The sequence below is a fragment of the Rhinolophus ferrumequinum genome, chromosome 2 (genome assembly GCF_004115265.2).
Source record: "Rhinolophus ferrumequinum isolate MPI-CBG mRhiFer1 chromosome 2, mRhiFer1_v1.p, whole genome shotgun sequence".
NCBI classification, from domain to species: domain Eukaryota; kingdom Metazoa; phylum Chordata; class Mammalia; order Chiroptera; family Rhinolophidae; genus Rhinolophus; species Rhinolophus ferrumequinum.
In genome coordinates this window covers 36,167,657-36,187,864 of record NC_046285.1, presented here as the reverse complement: position 1 = coordinate 36,187,864, position 20,208 = coordinate 36,167,657, and the positions used below count along the sequence as shown (strand labels likewise).

The following is a 20,208-nucleotide window of genomic DNA, read 5'->3' as shown; positions in this document are numbered from 1 at the left end:
TAAGACCAGGTGTTATATTATGTAAGACCCGTCTTATATTATAGTAAAATAAGACCGGGTTTTATGTTAATTTTTGCTCCAAAAGACGTGTTAGAGCTGATTGTCTGGCTAGGTCTTATTTTCGGGGAAACACGGTAGTAATTTTTCAAGTGATTAAAAATAAAATTGATTCCAGCTGAAAAGAAATGCTAGATCCAGATGGTTAGATATGTTATCCAGGTACTGCGTCCCTCTGTCTCTCACCGCCTCTTTTCCATGTAGTAACTTCTGGGCTAAGTGTATGGCCTACCAATTTAGTTTCTCCTTAGAAAGAGCTTTTCCTTCCCAGTTGTCTAAGTGGTAAGTCTAAGCATCACTGGCATTGACCAGATCTGGGTCATTTGTCAAGGAGTGGGCCTTAGCAAATGCCAGGGATTTAGCTGTGAGAACTACATGGGCTGGAGTTTGGGAGTGGGGAGGTGGGGGCAGGTGGGTGGGGGGTGGGAGGGTTCCTAAAGAAAAACTCTGTGTTTTTATTAGGAAGTGAAATAGATAATGGCCAAGCAGACCTATCCACTATACTCATTAGTTTTAAACATTAAGAGGATATTTATAGTTATGTTTGAAAAAACAGATATTCATAGTTGTCTGTAAACTAAATGGTTGACAAAATGCCTAGTAGGGTTCTACTTTAATTTTTTACTTTAAGTGGTTTACATAAATGTGTTTGCAAAAGTAGTTTGAGTAAACTGAAGCAGTGGTAAATAGATCAGACTTTTCTACATTCCAGGGGTCAGCAAACTATAGCCAGCAGAAAGGAGCCTGTTTTGATAAAAATCAAGTTTTATTAGGCTAAGGCCACATCCATTCATCCTCATATTGTCTGTATTGTCTGTGTCTACATTCAGGCTATGACATCAGGGTTAAGAAGTTGTAACAGAGACTACATAACGCTCAAGCCTAAAATACTTACTGCTTTGTCCTTTAAGAAAGTTTGGTAACCTCTGCCATTTCTATTTAACTGACTTAGGAAACACATTTTCCAGAATTAATATTTTAAGTAGTCATAAATTAAGAGATGAAGAACTATTGAAAACAAGACCTAGAGACCACATAATCAAAATTCCCTTCAGTTTATAATACATATTTTTAAAGAAATAAATGGACAAATAGGGAGTGTCTCAACTCACAAGATAGAAATGGTCTGTAAAGCTGCTTCATTTTGTAATGGCCTGTTTGCTTCTGCTGTGGTAATCTGACATGAAGCAAAACCTCCACACTTCAGAGTGGAAAGCTTCAGCTTCACTGAAAGTGGAAATCTTACCTCTGCCATTGTATGTGAGGCCTTCCCATCATTTCACTGTGTCTTGGTGGTCCCTGTCTTGTGTTGTATAATTTTCTCTTTGGGCACTATCTCAGGTGTCCATTTGTACCTATGTATGCCTTCATTTACATTATCTTAAGACAATTTAATAAGGTGAAATATACTGGATGGATGGATGGGTGGATGGATGCTTAAGTAGATTTTGTGTTTGTTTCATTTAAACATTTAACAAACATCTGGTGAGGGCCACCTACCTATGTGCTAGGCTGTCATCTAGGCATTTTGGATATTGCAGTTAATTAGACAGGGTGCCTTCTGTCATAAGGTTTACATTCTAGTTGAGAGACAAGTTCAAAGAAATACGTGTTATAATACGTACGTTATTATGGGTGGAGGGACCTCTCTGAGGAAATGAGTTTGAACTGAGACCTGGTGATGAAAAAGAGCCAACACTATGCAGATTAGTGGGAATAGCCTTCAGGAACAGCTTGTACACAAGCCCTGAGACAAGAATAAGACAGGATAAATGTAAGGAGCAGAATGGAAGTCCGGTTGGTGAAAACATACTGAGTGAGAGAGGGAATGGGTGAGGGTCATAGGTAAAGGCCAGCTGATGTTGCACATGGTAAGAAGGATGTTCTTATTGCTACCAGTAACATTTTCCTTAATTTTTGCAAATAATCCACACTCACAAATTAGTTCTAGTACCTCCAAACCAGAAGTGGAGTTGTCTTTATAAAGGGTTGTCAGTGGGAAAGAGTTTTCTCTAGCAAATTGAGGGTATTTCCCAAAATCCTACTTCATAGAGTCCAAGATTATTTCAAAAATATTTGAAGGCTTTTTCCCAAAAGACCCATTCTAAAAGATTCCCTAATTCTGTACTAACTGTGCCTTTTGTTCTATTTTTATGTACTTATTTCTTTCTGATTCTCATCTAGACTTGGAGAAAGTATAGCAGCCAACAATGCCTATAGACAGCAGGAAACAGAACATATGCCCAGAAGAATGCCTTTGCAATCATTAAGTCACAGTTTTCCAACATCAGTAAAATGTTTAACTCCTCCACTTTTGAAAGATAGAGTTCCTGGATTGAATATTGAGGAATTAATAGAGAAACTTCAGTCTGGAGTGGTGGTGAGTGATAAAGAGCCATTATAAATGGGATTCTGCTCAGTACATACTAATAAATATAATATCAGCCCTGATTATCACATTTATTTCAACAACTTTAGATGCAAATTTGATCGTTGAAGCCTTTTAATATAAAAAGTAACACTATTCTGGAAAGGTTGGAAATAAAGTAAGAAAACATCAGCCGTAAAATTCCTATATTTTAACACAGCTATCATTCTTTCCCTAGTCTTCCAGCCAGGCCACCCTCCCCCACACCTTCAGCTTAAGAAATATATTTTAAATTCCCACAAGTATTCCAAATTTTACCCAGATATTCTTCTGCAGTAGCCAGGTTAGTGAAATGTTTGTGAACAGCCTGCTATGGCGTTCAGTTATTTTTACTTGGCTACTCATCAAGTTTTGACCATTTAGTTTTATAATAGGCATTTTTTTTTAATTTTGTCATGTGTTAAAATTTTTTGATTTTTGACTTTGTTGTATTAAAACCTAGGTAAAGGATCAGATTAATGATGTGAGAATATCTGACATAATGGATGTATATGAGCTGAAACTGTCTACATTAGCTGTGAGTACAGGCTTTTTTAACTGTATGTAACAATTAAGCTTTCATAGATGTTTTCAGGTAAGTGAAGAAGCTTAATGGTATTTTTTTTTTTTCACTAGTCCAAAGAAAGCAGGCTACAAGATCTCTTGGAAGCAAAAGCTCTAGCCCTTGCGCAGGCCGATAGACTGATTGCTCAATATCGCTGTCAAAGAACTCAAGCTGAGACCGAGGTGTGTACAATATAGACTACATCTGATTAGTAAAAAAATAAATGAAGTAAAACATGTACAAAATATTAGTTATATCTTTCTTGCTCTGATTGAAGTAAATTATCCTCAGCACTTAATACGACTCCTTCCGTCTTGAAAGCCTCTTGCCTTTAATTTTGGTTACACCATAATCTTCTGGTTTTCTTTCTACCCTGATAGATTTTTATAAATTTATTTTTCAATTACCATTGACATGCTGTATTATAGTTTCAAGTATACAGCATAATGATAAGATATTTATATGCCTACGAAGTGATCGCCCTGCTAAGTCTAATTCCCATCTGATACCATAAATAGTTATTACAATATTATTGACTATATTCCCTGTGTTGTACTTTACATCCCTGTGACCTTTTTCTGTCACTGGCAATTTGTACTTCTTAATCGCTTTCATCTTTTCACCTATCCCTCTAACCCCGCTCCCATCTAGCAACCATTAGTTTCTGTATCTATGAGTTTGTGTTTTTTTTGTTGTTTCGTTTGTTTATTTTGTTTTGATTTTTTTCCTATATCCTTTATGGGCTTCTTTTGTCTCCATTCAACTTTTAAGTGTTGGGTTTTCCCAGCATTATGTTCGAAATTCCCCCACCCCTTTTTTTTTCACTTAAGTATAGTTGGCATACAGTATTAGTTTCAGGTATACAATATAGTGAATCAACATTTATATACCTTACGATATAATCGATATAATTGCACTAAGTCTGGTAACCATCTGTCACCTTGCAAAGTTATGCAAATCAAAACCACAATGAGATACCAACTCACCTGTCAGCATGGCTATTATCAGAAAGTTAACAAATAATAAGTGTTGGCAAGGATGTGGAGAAAAGGGAACTGTTATTCACTGTTGGTGGGAATGTAAATTGGTGCAGACACTATGGAAAACAGTATGGAGGTTCCTCAAAAAACTGAAAATAGAACTACCTTATGATCCAGCAATTCCACTTCTGGGTAGTTATCCTTTTCTGTTTTTTAGGTGGTCCATGGTTGCCATCATTACCAGAATGTTAATGCCCTCAGTTTTATATGTTGAGCCCATGTCGTTTTTTCTAAGCATTAAATGCTTCCTGTATAGCTTCATTTAAATATATATGGCAAATACTTCAAACTCAACCAATGCTGAACTCATCTCCCTCCCTTTTTAAAAATTTATTCTTTGTTGTATATTTCCTCTACTGTTCTTAGAGTTTTCCAAACATGGAAATCACACGGTTACAATTAGTCATTCACCAAGTCCAATTGATTTTACCTAAACGTTACTTTTTTTCTGCCTTGTCTCTGTTCTTGCCACTATTTGCTACAGGTCAGATCCTTTCCATTTTCTGTATGAATCACAGCAGAGCCTCTTATTAGTCTTCCTACCTTCAGTCTGGTGCTCTCTTCTCAGCCATCAACTATATACTGCCAAAGTCATCTTTCTTTTGTATTTAGTGATACCTTCCCTTCCACTCCCACAGTGATCCCTGAGGCCGAAATCTGATCCTATCACTCCTGTGCAGAGCATTCTTCAGTGTCTCAGAAGATAATTTAAATTCCTTGGCACACGAGGATTCTAACTACTTTTCATGCCACATCTCTGCATTTCTGTACATTCTCTAAAGTCAACCATATTAGATTACTTTGCAGTTTCTGAAACTTGACATACTCTTATGTTTCCCTGTCCTTGCACTTGTTCTTCCATGTCCGGAACACCTTTTCCTCTGTAACTCTTAATAATCCTTCAGATTTTAATTTAAATACTTTCATTTCCCAGTAAGCGTTCTCTGGCCTTCTTCTTCCCACACGTTTGTTTGTTGATTCTTCCTCTGTGTATCTTCCCTGTGCTTACCTCTTTATAACTGTCGACATAAGAAACACCTAATCTGGAGGTAATTTTTAGAAGAGTTTATCTGAGCCAAACTGGCAACAATGCCAAGGAAGCAAGATCTCAAATGCTCTGGAGAATGACAGGTTTGCAGTTTCTTTTATAACTTTAACATAAGGGAGATTATATGAAGATGGTAGAAAACAAAGTACAGGATAGTCAGTAACATTATGTTACTGGGTGGTTATGCCTAGACAGGTCTGAAAAAGAACATTAATCTGGCATTTCAAAGATGTGTTAACCTCCATGCACAGGAACAATGGACAGAGCTTGCTTAAGGCAAAGATAAACCTTTTACTAAAGAAGTTATATGCTTGGGGTATAACCAACCACCCACCAGGACTTGCCCAGTTAAGAATTTATAATCAGGTCACCCTGTGAGGTAACTTTCTGTCACTGAACTTGTCAGATTTATTGCACAACCCCTTTTTCATCCACATAGCACTTTTCACACTGTGTAAAATTTGTATGACCCCAGCCCCACCCTTGAAGTCAGAGTCTGTTTCTGAATCTCCACACCCCAGCACAGTATTTGACTTTTCACATGGTAGGTGCTCAGAAAGTGTGGTGCTGTGCTATGTATGTATATGTACATAATGTACACATGAGTGAGAACTTTGTAATGAATTATAATAAAGTTTGACTTTTGAAAGAGGCTTTAAAATCAGTGACAAGTAAAATACCTTTTCAATCTTCAGAGTAAAGGTATTCTAAAAAGATACAAATATAACCATATTTTTTTCCTTTTTTTCATATTTTAACATGAATTCATTTGTCTTAACTGATGGTATATTAAATTTATCATAAATTCCAATAAACAAAATTAGTGATATTAAAATCATTTTTCTCTCCCTTCTCATAGCACATTCTTATAGTCTATGTCAATTGGGTATGTCTTACATTTTATTGGAGAATTTAGTTTTATCCATATTATTGAAAAGACTTTTTATAAATAATTGGATATTACTGCTTTACAGACTCTGTCATAAAAACAGAGAAGGGCTTAGATTTCATCTGACATTTCGAAATAAGTAGTATTTTGGGGGACAAAAGAAGTCAGGGAAGTCCACTTTTTATCCTAGTTACTTTCTTCCTTCTGTAATATTTCATGTCGGAGATACTTTCATATTGAATCTAGGTTTACTGATTGTGCTAACTTAATTTTAAGTGTTACTTAAGCATCTGTGATATAGTTAAGATCTTACTCTTAATTCTTACCTGAAATGGGAAAACTGATACGTGCAAATTTTGTGGTTTAGTATCGATGGCTAGCCCCAAGGATCATATCTTTTTAATTTATTATATGTAGAGCCATCTTCATGTTATTATAATTGTGTTCATTTCCATGAATCTGGTCTGACCAAGATTGTTTCTTCAGAACAATCAATAAAAATATATTGTCAGATTTATTAGGAGTAGTTACGTAATAAGTATATTATGACTAATAAATCTTTATATAACCGAATACATACTAGCCTATTAGATACTTGGTAAATCTTTTAAATTCTAGAAACAGAGCTTATTGTATAAATGATAGTGGAAAAGTTCTCTATTCCATTTTCTTTTAGGCACGGACACTTGCTGGTATGTTGAGAGAAGTTGAGAGAAAAAATGAAGAGCTTAGTGTGTTACTAAAGTCACAGCAGACTGAATCAGAAAGAGCCCAGAGTGATATTGAGCATCTCTTTCAACATAATAGGAAGTTAGAGTCTGTGGCTGAAGAACATGAAATACTAACAAAATCCTACATGGAACTTCTTCAAAGGTAAATTAATAACATAAAAGTTTCTCTGTAAGGTTAGAATCTAGAGTGAACATACAGCACTGCTTTTCTGTGACCCTAAAATCCTTTTGTATGTATACATACTGAGGGCACCAAAAAAATGTATACAAGTGGACACTTTGGTCAACGTTGCTCAAGCAGTAGTTTGCCGTAATCAGAAGTGTCTGGACCCTGATGGTAACCACTTTGAGCACCTCTTGTAATTGCAGAAGTCAAACGTGACTTGTATTCATCTTTTTTTATCGGTATATATTGAGTATTACAATTTTAATACAGTTTTCATTTCTTAAAATGTGTTACGTTTTTGGCACCTCCGTAAATTCTGATAATGCCATAAGATAAGTAGTTAGCAAGAAACTTAAGTCATAGTGAAATGAAGTGTTACTTACTAAAACTCAGTATCAACGTTGGAAACAGAATACAAGTCTCTATCTCCTTCCAGTTGACTCTGCTGCTTTCATTTATCATGTAGTCAACAGTCATCTGGGATGGTAGCGCCACAGGGGCAAGTTTCGTCTGCTTTGTTCACTGACAGATTCCTAGGGCCTGGAGCAGTGCTTAGTACATATAGGCACTCTGTAAATAATTGTTGAATGACCTTAGTTGTCACAATTTGTTTGAAGTTTAACCATATGAATTGGCAATTTCTGCAGCTCAAACATGGTTGAATAGTCACAATTTCGTATCAGTCAGCCTAATAACATGGAAATTTGGGTATTAGTATTTAACTTATCTCTAAATTTGTAATCAGTAGTTCTCCTTAGTGTCACTGAATATAGTTTACTTATATGTGTGACTGTATCTGTAGGATAAATTCTTATAGGTGAATTGCTGGGTTAAAAGGCATGTGCTTTTAAATTTTTGGTAGATTGCCCAGTTTCCCTCCAAAAAGGCAATTTATACCTAATATGAGATTGATTGTTTTTCCTCCCTTGTCAAACTTTTTTTATCTTTTAGGCCAGTCTTAAAACCTGTGAATTATAAAGATCAGGAACAATTATGTGTTTTCTACCAAACAACAAAAGCACTCTGGTGAAATAGTTCCTTGTTTTAATTTGTATTTTAAGATTAGTTAAGATTTGAAAAAATTTCTGCTGTTCTATGCTGTTAATATAGAGATATAGAAAATCTTAACTTTGTGAGGTCCATGTGCTTATTTGCCCATTAACAAAAATGAATGGTGGAAAATGGATAATAACATCTAGAAAATGTGTTAATCAAGGTGATTTCTAAACTGGATATTTTCTCCTGTCCACCAACAACCTTTTCCAAAGTCTGATTGTTTGAGGCAGCCCTGGTAAAATGAACTATTAGTGTTAAGTGAAGGTGTAAGAGAAAGTAATTAACTAGAAGAGAAATCTGTAGTTTCTAAGACCTACTGATGTTCCAGGTAGTCATTGAGGAGCCAAGAAGTAAAACTCCTGCCTTGAGGGACCAGGTGGGTAACTAGTAAATGAAGCTGACTGGGAAAGCTCATCAGTAATGTTGGGGACTGTCTGAAGGAGTTCAAGTTTTATATTTCAAAATCTCTGTATGGAACAGAGAAAACACTTCTGGCCACATTTGGCTAGAGCTGCTAGTTTGTTTATCTTAGAAGTTAGTGAAGTGAAAAGGACACATTATGCTTACCTTGACCTGAAAATACAATGCCAAAGTGAAAGGCAAGCACAACAACAGAAAGAATTGAAAGGCAACAAGCTTTGAGATCACAAAGATTAGCTCTTTGGGAAGCACTGATGCAGGCAGAAACCCAAATGGTGTTCCAATTAGGGAGTAAGGCAAAGGGTATTTATGAGAAGGGGAAGGGAAATAATTACATGAATAGAAGGAAGGAATTTCTATAGATGCAAATAAGCTACGTTATTGTTTAGCTATATACATGGTGGTGCACATTCTAAAGAATGTCTTTAATTTTCAGTTTAGTAGTCAGGCTGCCGACTTTCTTGTTAGCTTTGCAAACAGTTGTTTGAAACACAGTGTTGCTGTTTCCAGTCCAAATGTTATTTTGCCCAATTCACGCATTCCAGAGGTTTGAGGAGTAAGAAATGCAAGGCAGTTCCTCTGGAATGGCTGTCCTAGCTCTATTTAAAAAAAACTTTTCACACTTAAGATAGTTGGATGTCAAAGGATCGCTTTAGAAAGGATTCTTTCTTTGTTCTCTTTGCAGGTAAAATAAGTATGACTATTAGATGCAGCGCTTTAAAGAGGCAAGAGAAATTTAGAATCCTCAACTACTTTATTCATTAATTTGATATTTTTAATTAGACATGTATTATGCCCAAGAGGCTAATAATGACAGACTTTTACAGAAGTTGTTTCAGTTTCTAGACCTAACTATAAAGATAGCTGTATGTATTTTATAGCAAATTATGTATGTAATGCAGTGTAATCTGTAAAATAAAGCTCTATATCTGTTAATAGGAGGTTAGTGCCCCACAGATTTCCATTTTGTAGCAGTTGTTATCACCCCAGTCAGCCAAAACATGTGCTTACTGTCTTTTAGAGTTAATATATTTATGTTCTGCTTGTTCATAACATTCCTTCTCTTACCTGCAGGGGATGCAATTTGATTAGAAGACAGAGTAAAGAAACTGTGTTTCTTTTCTCCCTCATTTGTTTTCCTCCATAAATATATCAACTCATCTCCTTGTCTTTTCAGGAATGAAACTGCTGAAAAGAAGAATAAAGATTTACAGATCACATGTGATTCTTTGAATAAACAAATTGAGACAGTGAAAAAGTTGAATGAGTCACTCAAGCAACAAAATGAAAAGTAAAATCTCTAGTTCTTTGTTCTAATTATTTTGGCATTTTCTAAAACAAAGCAATTCCCTTTATAAGAACATTGTATTTTTACAGATAAAATTAATAGAATTTTTACGTATTTTAGACATAAAACATTTTGGCAGAATTTAAGAGTAATTACTGGTCTTAGGAATTTTCTCTTAAACTTGCTAAAGAGAAAAAGAAATGATATGATTCACTGATGTTTCTTTCTATTTTTTTTAACTGCAGAACTGTTGCCCAATTAATAGAGCGAGAAGAACAGAGAAAAGAAATACACAACCAACTAGTAGACAGAGAATGTAAACTAGCAAGTAAGTAGCTTCTTATTTATTAAGTTATTTATATTTTAACATACCTTATGTTGTAAGAAAATCAAAGCATGAGTGGTTTTTATTTTGTTTTTTCATTAGTTTAAAACCTTAAATCACATCGTAAACAGCTCTCCTTTTCTTGCCGTAGCATTTCACATTGCAGTGTAGTTAGACTGATCTTAAACACTGGGAGTTACAGGAAATGATTGCCTTTTTATTTATCTATGTATTGCCCTTTTGCAAATGAAACATTTTCAAGGAACATAACAGCAGGTGGCAGTGCTAGGTAACTTTTAGTTACTAACTTCTTTATGATAGTAGCTCCGAAATGATCCACAAAAACATTGTTGTTCTAACTCAACTTGCCTTAGAGCACAGACATCATCTACCTATGTCATTGTTAATCGCTTTTTCTCTCCTTTTCTTCTAACCCTTAAACTCTGAGGCTTGTCCTTCACCTCATTACTATATATTATATTTGGAACAGAGGAAGAGGGAAAGACATGGAGATTTGGCTGTTTCTATAGAATACTAGTATCGGGGAAGAGTTTCATGGTGTTTTTTACTCATCAAATACTGTAAAACTTTTATTTTCAGCAAGATATTTGTTTGTATTCCTTGTTGCCTTTCTTTTGCTCTTCTGACATAAAGAGCTACTAATGCTTTTCAGGATCTCTAAGCATACAGCTGACTACTGGTTTGTTTGTTTTAAGACTTGCAGCAGAAAACAAAAGTACAAGAAGAAAAGATAAAAGTCTTACAGAAAGAAAGGGAAGATAAGGAAGAAACCATTGATATCCTTAGAAAAGAATTAACCAGAACAGAACAGATAAGAAAAGAACTGAGTATTAAGGTAAGATTCTGTTGAGTTCTCATTTGCAGTTAAATGAAAAAGTCTTATTTTGTGAAGAAGGTGAATTTGGGTAAATTAGTGTTCTGTTTGTTTAGTAATTTTGTTCAGAAGATACTGGGATCTCAAAGTGGTTTGACGATTGTTTGTTATGAGGAGTCTCTCACAATGTGAAAATCTGTATTTACTAAAATCAAGAAACATTTAATTAATATATATACTGTGTGCCCGCACTTACTGCTTTTAAGTGAGTGAAAGATACAGAAAAGGTTTCCAGTTCTTGATGTCACATACAAGTAGCTGTATGTACTAGGTATATAGCTGCCTCTCTCTACTTACAGGGTTGGTAGTAGTAGTAGTAATTCACATTTATTTAGAACTTTATAATTTGCAAAAGGCTCTTCAAAAGATTTTTCTTAATTCTTCTCACTTTAACAAATATATTAATATATAAGTATTATTTTCAACCTACAAATGAAACTGGGTTGTGTTGCTTGATCAAGGACAGTCACATAGCTAAGTGGAACAGTAGATTTAGCATATACTGAATCTAAGTCCATTGCTCTTTTTACATTATCGTGGTTGCTTGAGTGTGGTAGCTGTGAATAGTGCTTTCTGGCCCATATACTACCAGGAAGATGAGAACAGACCAAGATTAAAAGACTGTGAACAACTATAGAGCATACGTGATGGTAGAGGCATCAAATTTCTTGCCACATTTACAGGTTTCCTGGTTTCTGCTTTAATGTGGTTATCTTAATAGTAATTCTAAATGGCAATATGTAGTACTTGTATTTTCTGCAAAACTTCAGCTTGCTAGCATTGACTTAAAAAGACAAATCGAACATGTCTTCCCAATTTATATTGTATTGTTTAATGATTACTTATCTTAAACTTACCGTATAATTTAGCTAACTAAAATATAATACGTATTTGTAATGTCTTTTGAAATGGTTCTTACAAATAAAATCTAAGGACATCTTAAAATATCTGTGAAGAAAAAACATGCTGAGTTGTTTGTTTTCTTCTTCTCCCCCCCCACCCCCAAATTTCTTAGGCTTCCTCCCTAGAGGTTCAGAAGGCTCAATTAGAAGGTCGATTGGAAGAGAAAGAGTCCCTGGTGAAACTTCAGCAAGAGGAGTTGAACAAACACTCTCATATGATAGCAATGATCCACAGTTTAAGTGGTGGAAAAATAAATCCAGAAACTGTGAATCTCAGTATATAGACATTATGTATTTATCTTTTGGGGGAGGTGGTGTAGGGAAGGTAATTTGTTACTCCAAAAGAATAGCAAATTATTATCTAATTATTAATTTAGTAAAGAACCTGATTTGATACATGTTTGTATTTGGTCGTAAAGTTTTACTTCCTGTTTCTGGCTTTTATTGCTTAAAGATTTTTTTTTCTTATATTAGAATATTTTTAACCTCCATTTTTGTTTTTTCTAAAGTTTTTGCTTTTCCTTAGTTGCTTTCCACTCTCTTCTGATTGTTTATTGTCTTTTAGATTTTAAAAATCAAACTCTTTTTGGTAACAATCAATCCTAAAGATTAATAAATTGAAAATGCAATTAGTAAAGAGAGGCAAGTCATGATATTGCCAGAGAAGTTTTTCTCTACAGGACCACAAAAGAAAATATCAGTGAATTTAAAATAATTTTATTACTGAATTTATAATGCAGTAAGATATATGGTGTAAGTTCTAAATTTGATAAAAATTCAATGAATATAAAAGAAATAATGTATAAAAATTAGAATATAGCTAATGTGTTAAATGACTATTATTTGTCACATAAAAAACTAGCTTCAGTTTTACTGTTTTTAAAATGGTACACATTGGCCTGCCCATATCATTTCCGTCAATTGAGAATTTCTTATTTCCATAAGGATAACTTGGGTTCTACCCTTGCTACATATTCAGACATTATCTGTTGTTAATTCTGATGTGAATTTCATTTAATGTATTGTCTTTCATTTAAATAATTTTTAATTGGGCCATTTAATTTTAAAGTATAGGTGAAATATTCTTCATGTATCTCTTTATTACAAGGGAATTTTTCAGTACTCTTCATTTGAATCAAATCTTCTAAGTAGTGTTTAAGAAGAGTTTTTATATCAATATTTTGGTTGATTTATTGCTATACTATTACACATTAATTTTACTTGGTGTTTTCTTTGGTATTTATATTTCCATTTGACTTAGTTGAACTAAGGATTTTCTTCTATCTCTCAACTATAGTATATCTGAATTTATGTTTAGAAATTAAACATAAATGTATTTTTGTAATTCACTGATTACATTAAGTAATACCAACTATAATAGTTATATATATATGCATTTTGTTCAGTTATGTAGATTTTTAAAAAGAGCATTGTGCAAAGTAGCACATTTTAAATTGCTATTTGTTCTACAAGGAGTACATTCTATTTATTTTGTAAAACTGCAAGCATTTTTCGATTTAATATGAAAAAACTTTAAATGGTTATATAACACTGAAGAACAAAAGGCTCTGTAAATTTAAAAAGTTCTGTAAAACAAATAAATAAATTCACCAAAAGCTCTAGAGAAAATCAAAATACCTTTATAAATTTAGACACTCTCAAGATACTGAGCCTAGGCCAAGGCTGCCTAACAGAGCTTTTTGTGATGATGGAAATGTTCTTTACATTGTTTAATATCATAGCCTTTAGCCGCATGTGGCTACTGAGCACATAAAATGTGGCTACTGCAACCGAAGAATTGAATTTTTAATTAATTTTAATTGCCATCCCACTGGACAGTGCAGATCTAGACCATTCTTACAAATGTGCATTTATTTAAATCACTCGATTTGCCTATTCTTAAAAACCTATATGGGCAGAGACTGCATATATTTTTTTCACAGCTTTTTATTGATACAACAGTTTTAACCTGTTGTTCCTTATCTGTTCTAATGAGGAAAGCTGTACTTCAGTTTTAAAGGTAAGTACCAATCATCATCCTTCACTATTGCTGTTTTGTTTTTTTTTTAATAGTATCTTTCATTTTATTCCTACTGTTTTTCTTAACCTTAGTGTGTTGGGTACTTTTTTTTTTTTTTTTGCATTTTGGTTCTGTGAACCCCAGATTTAAAAAAAACAAAGCGTGTATCCTTTAAAAAAAAAAAAAATTATTTTAAGCAAACTTGAGGCACCACCATAGTCAGGAGTTTAAAAATGATTTCTGTGTGTGTGTGTGTATGCCTCCCAAGGGTAAAACAAAATGAAATAAATGCATCATTATATTAGAATTGTTTAAATTCTCTAAAAATTTTGCTGTGAAAAATTCATAGTAAAGTGTACATTAATCAACACAATTCCTTTTAATAAATATAAATATAAAATATAGACTTCTCTTAAAATGTGGCTAATTGGAAATTATTCTAAACTGCCCATTTAAAAAAAAATCATTAAAACTTAATGCCGTTTTTGAGGGAAATTGTGAGATTAGTGCCCTTTTATTATATGTTGAAAAGGGTATGTTATGTTAAGGATACAATGAGATTCTGTCTTGAGTTGGGACTGTTAATTAAATGAAAATATGTTTGAATTTCAACTTCTACTTAAAGCTCATTCACATATGTTACAGGTACCTCTAATCAAGGTATATTCCCTAAAATTCATAACCGTATTTTAATTTGATTATTTTTCTCTTTTTAAATAGCTATGCATTATGTGTAAAACTTTTATTTTTGACTTACCTACTATTGAACCAAACACATGTCATGTTTGTAACTTAATTCCTTTGCGAGAGTCATAAGCATTTTCTGTAAAGGTCTGGGTAATAAATATTTTAGGCTTTGTGAGATGTTCAGTTTTTTACAAAGTTACTCAGCTCTGCCATTGTAGCATGTAAGCAGCCATAGACAGTTCGTACATAAATGGGCATGGCTGTCCAGTATCATAGCCTTTCCAATACAAGCTTTATTTATAAAAATAGTTGGAACTTTGCTATTGGACTTTATCTCTTTCTGTCTAATTGACCCTTTTATCATTAAGAAGTATGTCTCTATCTTTGATAATCTTTGTCTTGATATTATTATAGCCACTCCAGCCTTTATGTTTTCTGTTGGCCTGGTATATCTTTTTCTGTCAATTTACTTTTAACTTGTGTTTTTATATATAAATTGCATGAATTTGTAGAAAATATATAGTTGGGTCTTGTTTTTTGTATCTATTTTGGCAAGTCCTTAACTTTCACAGTCCATTTGGAGTTAATAATGTACTACTTAATATAAAATGTGGAAACCTTGCAATTATGTCTGTCCATTTATCTATCCTTATCCTTTATGCTATAGTTGCCACATGTATCTATATACATTGCTAACCTCCAAGACAATGTTATAATTTTTGCTTAAATAATTATATGCAAATACCCTGGTTCACAACATCATAATATATTTACCTATTTGCAGGAAACAATACACACCAACAATACAAATTCAATGTAACATTACTATTTTCCCCTTTGGAAATAAGTAACTTGTGGGGAGATACTGCAAATAACCTGTTTTAACTCTCACCCACTAGTTTTAGCATTCATTGCTAATTCTTGCTTGAATCAGTTATTACTCTCATGGTTGCCAAATGGTTGTTTTCTTCTTAATGGGAGAAAATTAAACATTTTGGTAATATTATGATACCCTGTGAATAGCATTCTAAATTGTAGCATTTATTACATCATTGACCAAATTAAAATATAGTACTTATAGTTTTATAATTAATAGAATATGTACTTTTTTATGTGTATATTTTCATAAGCCAAGAATTTGAGATTTGCTTTCTGTAGTAGGTAAGAAAAGTAATAGGTATGTTAACCATAGTGAATATTTTTTTTCAAGCCGCAGGGCCCTTTGGATATTATTTTCCTTTCCAGACCACCTAATTTGAGAATTGCTCATTTAGATCATGAGATTCTGTTTGTTTCAGTCACTTGCCTTGGTCTCTCAGTGATCATCAATAAATATTAAATGCATATTATCCATAATGATAAATAAGTCTTTTGAATTAAGAAACTAATTGTATATTTTCAGCATTCACTGAACTTACAGTTTCAAGATAATTAGTTTAAAAAATAAAAACAAAATAAAAATATGACCTATACCTTTTTAAAGTAGATGATTTATTTAACTTTTATAATGTGCATAATGAGCCTGATAAGTATTTGAAATTGTATGCTTCTATAATCCATAAATTGAGAGGAAACAAAATCATGGGTTCCTTTGAATCTGCAAATTACCTTGAAATCTTACACAATCGTACATACTCTATTCAGTATTTTGTAGCTAATTGACTTTATTCCTGTCATCCAAAGACTCTGTAAGGTCTGTTTTGTTTATGCTTATGTTCATCTAAACGTTTCAAAAATACCCTAGAGAAAACTTAATTATCACTATAAAGAAGAGGTGCCATAATTTTCAGAACCCAGTTGTTTTTATTTTGTTTTTAGGTTTTTTGTTTTGTTTTGCACAATTGAGCTACAATATAGACCTTCATAAAGGTCATTAAATGTGAGAAGTAATCTTTCCTGCCAAGTAAATGCACTTTTTTAGTTATCCAAGTCCCTAAGGACCCAGTATTTATATGCTCCGGGTATCTCAGAAAAAGGTGTATAATCCTAGGATGCATAGCAAAGGGCTTTTTATGTAAGGTCCAGAGTGCTGCCTAAGAGAATGACATTTTCAAAGTCAATGAAGTAGGTTGGGTTACAGTTTCATTATGTTATTAAAAAACAATTTTCCACTAAGTAGCTGAGCATTTGGCAGGGATTTAGTAGTGAACATGACTCTGTCTCTCTGCTACATCATCTACACTGTTATTCTAAGTTATATTTCATCTCATTTATCTCAGAGAGCCAAAAGATACAATGTATTACAGTAACCTATGCTTTTCTCAAACTTCAAATAAAAAGGCTTATGATTAGCCCTAGGAAAAGACAACACTGTTCATGCTCAATTAGGCAGGGTTTTCATGTACCCACAAAATAGACTAGCATTAACTACTATATTTGTATAAAACCCACAGTTAATCAGAGCATGTTAGAGCTGAAAGTAGTCTTTAACAAACAGCGACTCAGGCCCTTTGTTTCGAAAAGATATTTAAACTTTATACTGCATTTTCAGAAAAGAGGCCCCATGATTCAAATACAAACTGGTAGGTAATTTAAAAATAAATGTGATATAGGCAATATCACTTCTAGGAGTTTATCTTTAGGAAATAAGGACCTGCACTAAGATTTAGGTGTAGTGATATTCACTACATCTCTGTTTACTGTGGCACAAAATTGGACACAATGTGTACAGTAAGAGAAGATTGCGTAATCGGTGTCAAGTATAGTCATTTAACAGAATAGCATGCAGCTTTTCTAAAAAAGACAGTGAAATGTGTAATTACATGGAGAGATTCCCGATGTTAAGTGGAAATAGTAGGAAACCAACCTATTTGTAATCAGTGATTCATATATCTGTATATTTTAAGATACATAGGTTTGTATAAATACGTATGCATACATATATAATAATCTGTATGTCAATGTAAGAAACGTCCAAAGCTGTAGAGAAATTTTTTGAGCCCAAATGCAATTGCCAGGAAGCTAGATCTCAAATACTCTGGAGAATGACAGTTCTGCAATTTCTTTTATACATTTGAAATTAAGGAGGGAACATAAAGATTACATGAAGGTGAGAGGAAGCAAGGTAGGGATTGGATCACAGGATAGTTAAGAGTGCTGTCTTGAGAGTGGTTAGGCTTCTGAGGGGTTTGTAAAAGAGACATTTAAAAGAAGTATTAACCTAGATGCACAAAAACAATGGACAGGGCTTGCTTAAGACAAAGACAAACCTTTTACAGGGCTTGCTTAAGGCATGACTACCCACCAGGACCCCCCAGTTAGGAATTTATGATTAGGTCAATTTGGAACCCTTTTTTTAGTCCACAAGTAGTTGCCTCTGAGTAATGAAGTTACCATGTTTCCCCGAAAATAAGACCAGGTCTTATATTAATTTTTGCTCCAAAAGACACATTAGGGCGTATGTTCAGGGGATGTCATCCTGAGAAATCATGCTAGGGCTTATTTTCTGGTTAGGTCTTATTTTTCAGGAAAACATGGTATGTTTGATTTTGTTGTTTGTTTGCATTCTAAAATTTTAAAGTAAATGTTACTTTAACTTTTTAAAACCATGTTTTAAAATGTGAGTTTTATAACAACATCTAAATTCTGGTTCTATCTAAGGAAAGTGTCACCTGTAAAATGAGCTTAATACATACTTCATCGTAGTTAATATATTTTTTAAGATAAAATAAAGCTCACGGCTTTTAGTAGTTTCTCAGTAAGTGTTTATCTCTTTTGGAAGTGGGGAATGGAATAGAAATCTTTATTCTTTTGTCCTAGGTTTCTTATTTCTACTCATCAAACCCGTGGCCAATTGTAAAAAGTAAAATTAACAGTAAGTTTCTGCATTTTCAAGAGTAGTGTATGGTGCTGGGGTTGGTACTAAGAGTTAAATCTTGACAGTATTTGTGTCTACACCTAGGGTAACAATTTTATTGAACAAAGCTAGTCTAGGATGCTCTACTTAATTTACTTCTATTAAGTAGCTCTTCTAAGCAGTGTTAAGTAAAAATTTTTTCTCTTTGAAAGAAACATTTTTCATACTTTAAATCATCCTTCTCTTGATTGTTGTAGCCTTTTCCAGCTGATGAATATACCTACAAAATTCATTATGAAGTTGTACATTGTTATTTCCTTAATTTCCTGAGGAACAGGCATTGTTGAGAAAAGTTTGCCAAATTTTAATAACAAATTAATCCTGTTATATTCCTAGCTCTTTTGATAGATTTATGGACACTAAGAACAAACAGCTTTAAAAAGATACTTGGCTACTAAAGCCACATATTTGTAATAGCCTTACTGATTTTCCATTATCCATACTGATTTTAATATAAATTAGAGTTTTCCTAACCTATGTTTATATTTCTAATTAGAAATGTCATTTTCATATTAACCTCTTTTTAAAAGTTCAAAAATGTGTAGGACCATGTATCCCATGGTAAAGATTTAAGCATTGTGTTTACAGAGATATGAAAATAAAAGCTTTTAGTTGTAATATCAAGGAAGGATTACAAAGTATTGGAAATTTATATAGAATCAAGCGGAGAGAGAACAAGGTAATAGCTGTTAGAGGCTGGCTGTGTAAAAACACTTTAGGAGAACAAGCAAGGTCACCCGGAACCATTTAGGCAGAGTGGCATTTCGTGCAAATACCCTTGAGATTAGACTAATTGAAGCCATGACTCAATTTGCTGCTATCTTTGAGCTACTAATCTGAATAAGAGACTCAAGTTACTGATGTTGTGGATTGATCCAAGTAATAAAATGTCTCATTTGCCATAATGCTTGGATGAGAATTTAACTTTTGGTCATTCTGCTAATTTTTCTGGGGGCTGTGTTTCTTTGTAAGGTTAGTTCAGTGATGATTATATACTAATCAAATGTATTTATGTTTCTTGGATCTGTCCCATTCCGTGAGCAATAGCATCACCTTAATTTTAACAACTATGAGTGAGAGTCTATTTGGGGAAGGGGTGGTAGTAAGGGATAGGTTATGTAAGCACATGGTGCAAGATTCAAAACTAAAGAAAATACTGGACTTCCAGTCTCCACTCTGACATGATAAAAGCATGGAATTGTCTCCCACCCTCACAACGAGAAAAGTTGAACAAAATCAGTGACTTTTCTTAGCTCCATCAAAGAACTAAGGTCACAGGGCTAACTAACCACCACCTCAAAAATTTCAGAGACAAATGAATAAGGAGAATATAGAAAGTTTGTGCCTTCCTATAGATTACGCCTGAGGCGGGCTCCACACAGGGATAATGGCAGCTGTCTGTCTAGCCTTCGCTCTGAAGCCACACAACTCAGTCTTTCCCTGAACTCCTGGATGTCTCTGGTGCCTCTCAATTCACCATTCCTCTGCGGGAGCCCAAGGGATTCCACTGTGAAGCTAAGTTGAGATCCTCTACACTCCAAACTAGACCACGTTTATTTGGCTGTAAGAAATGTCAAGAAGAATTGGAACTTTTCTGAGTGTCCCCATTAAAACAGAACATGCCACCCTGTCTTTGATATGAGCTGCAATCATTTTGCATTGGTCTCATTATGCAATACAAGATGTAAATGTTCCAGTCGCCTTTCTCACCAAACTGGAAGACCAAAAAAATAAACGCACCCAAAATGTCTTGTTTTGTCTGTACTTTCTTACAGTTGAGTATCATTTGTCCAATGTTTTAGAAAACAGGCAATAGGAATAATAAGTACAGATGTTGCTAATGTTATTACTGATTT

General features: G+C 33.7%; 1 protein-coding gene across 1 annotated transcript in view; it reads left to right on the top strand.

Annotated features, from left to right (window-relative positions):
* Window positions 1-12,871, top strand: part of CIP2A (cellular inhibitor of PP2A) — a 33,809-nt gene extending 20,938 nt beyond the window's left edge. The window contains exons 14-21 of the mRNA XM_033131916.1: window positions 2,242-2,437; window positions 2,928-3,002; window positions 3,101-3,211; window positions 6,683-6,879; window positions 9,557-9,670; window positions 9,913-9,995; window positions 10,709-10,848; window positions 11,903-12,871. Of these exons, the coding sequence (XP_032987807.1) occupies window positions 2,242-2,437; window positions 2,928-3,002; window positions 3,101-3,211; window positions 6,683-6,879; window positions 9,557-9,670; window positions 9,913-9,995; window positions 10,709-10,848; window positions 11,903-12,073 (1,087 nt within the window). The 3' untranslated portion in view covers window positions 12,074-12,871. The remainder of the gene's footprint in view (window positions 1-2,241; window positions 2,438-2,927; window positions 3,003-3,100; window positions 3,212-6,682; window positions 6,880-9,556; window positions 9,671-9,912; window positions 9,996-10,708; window positions 10,849-11,902) is intronic.
* Window positions 12,872-20,208: the final 7,337 nt, after the last annotated feature.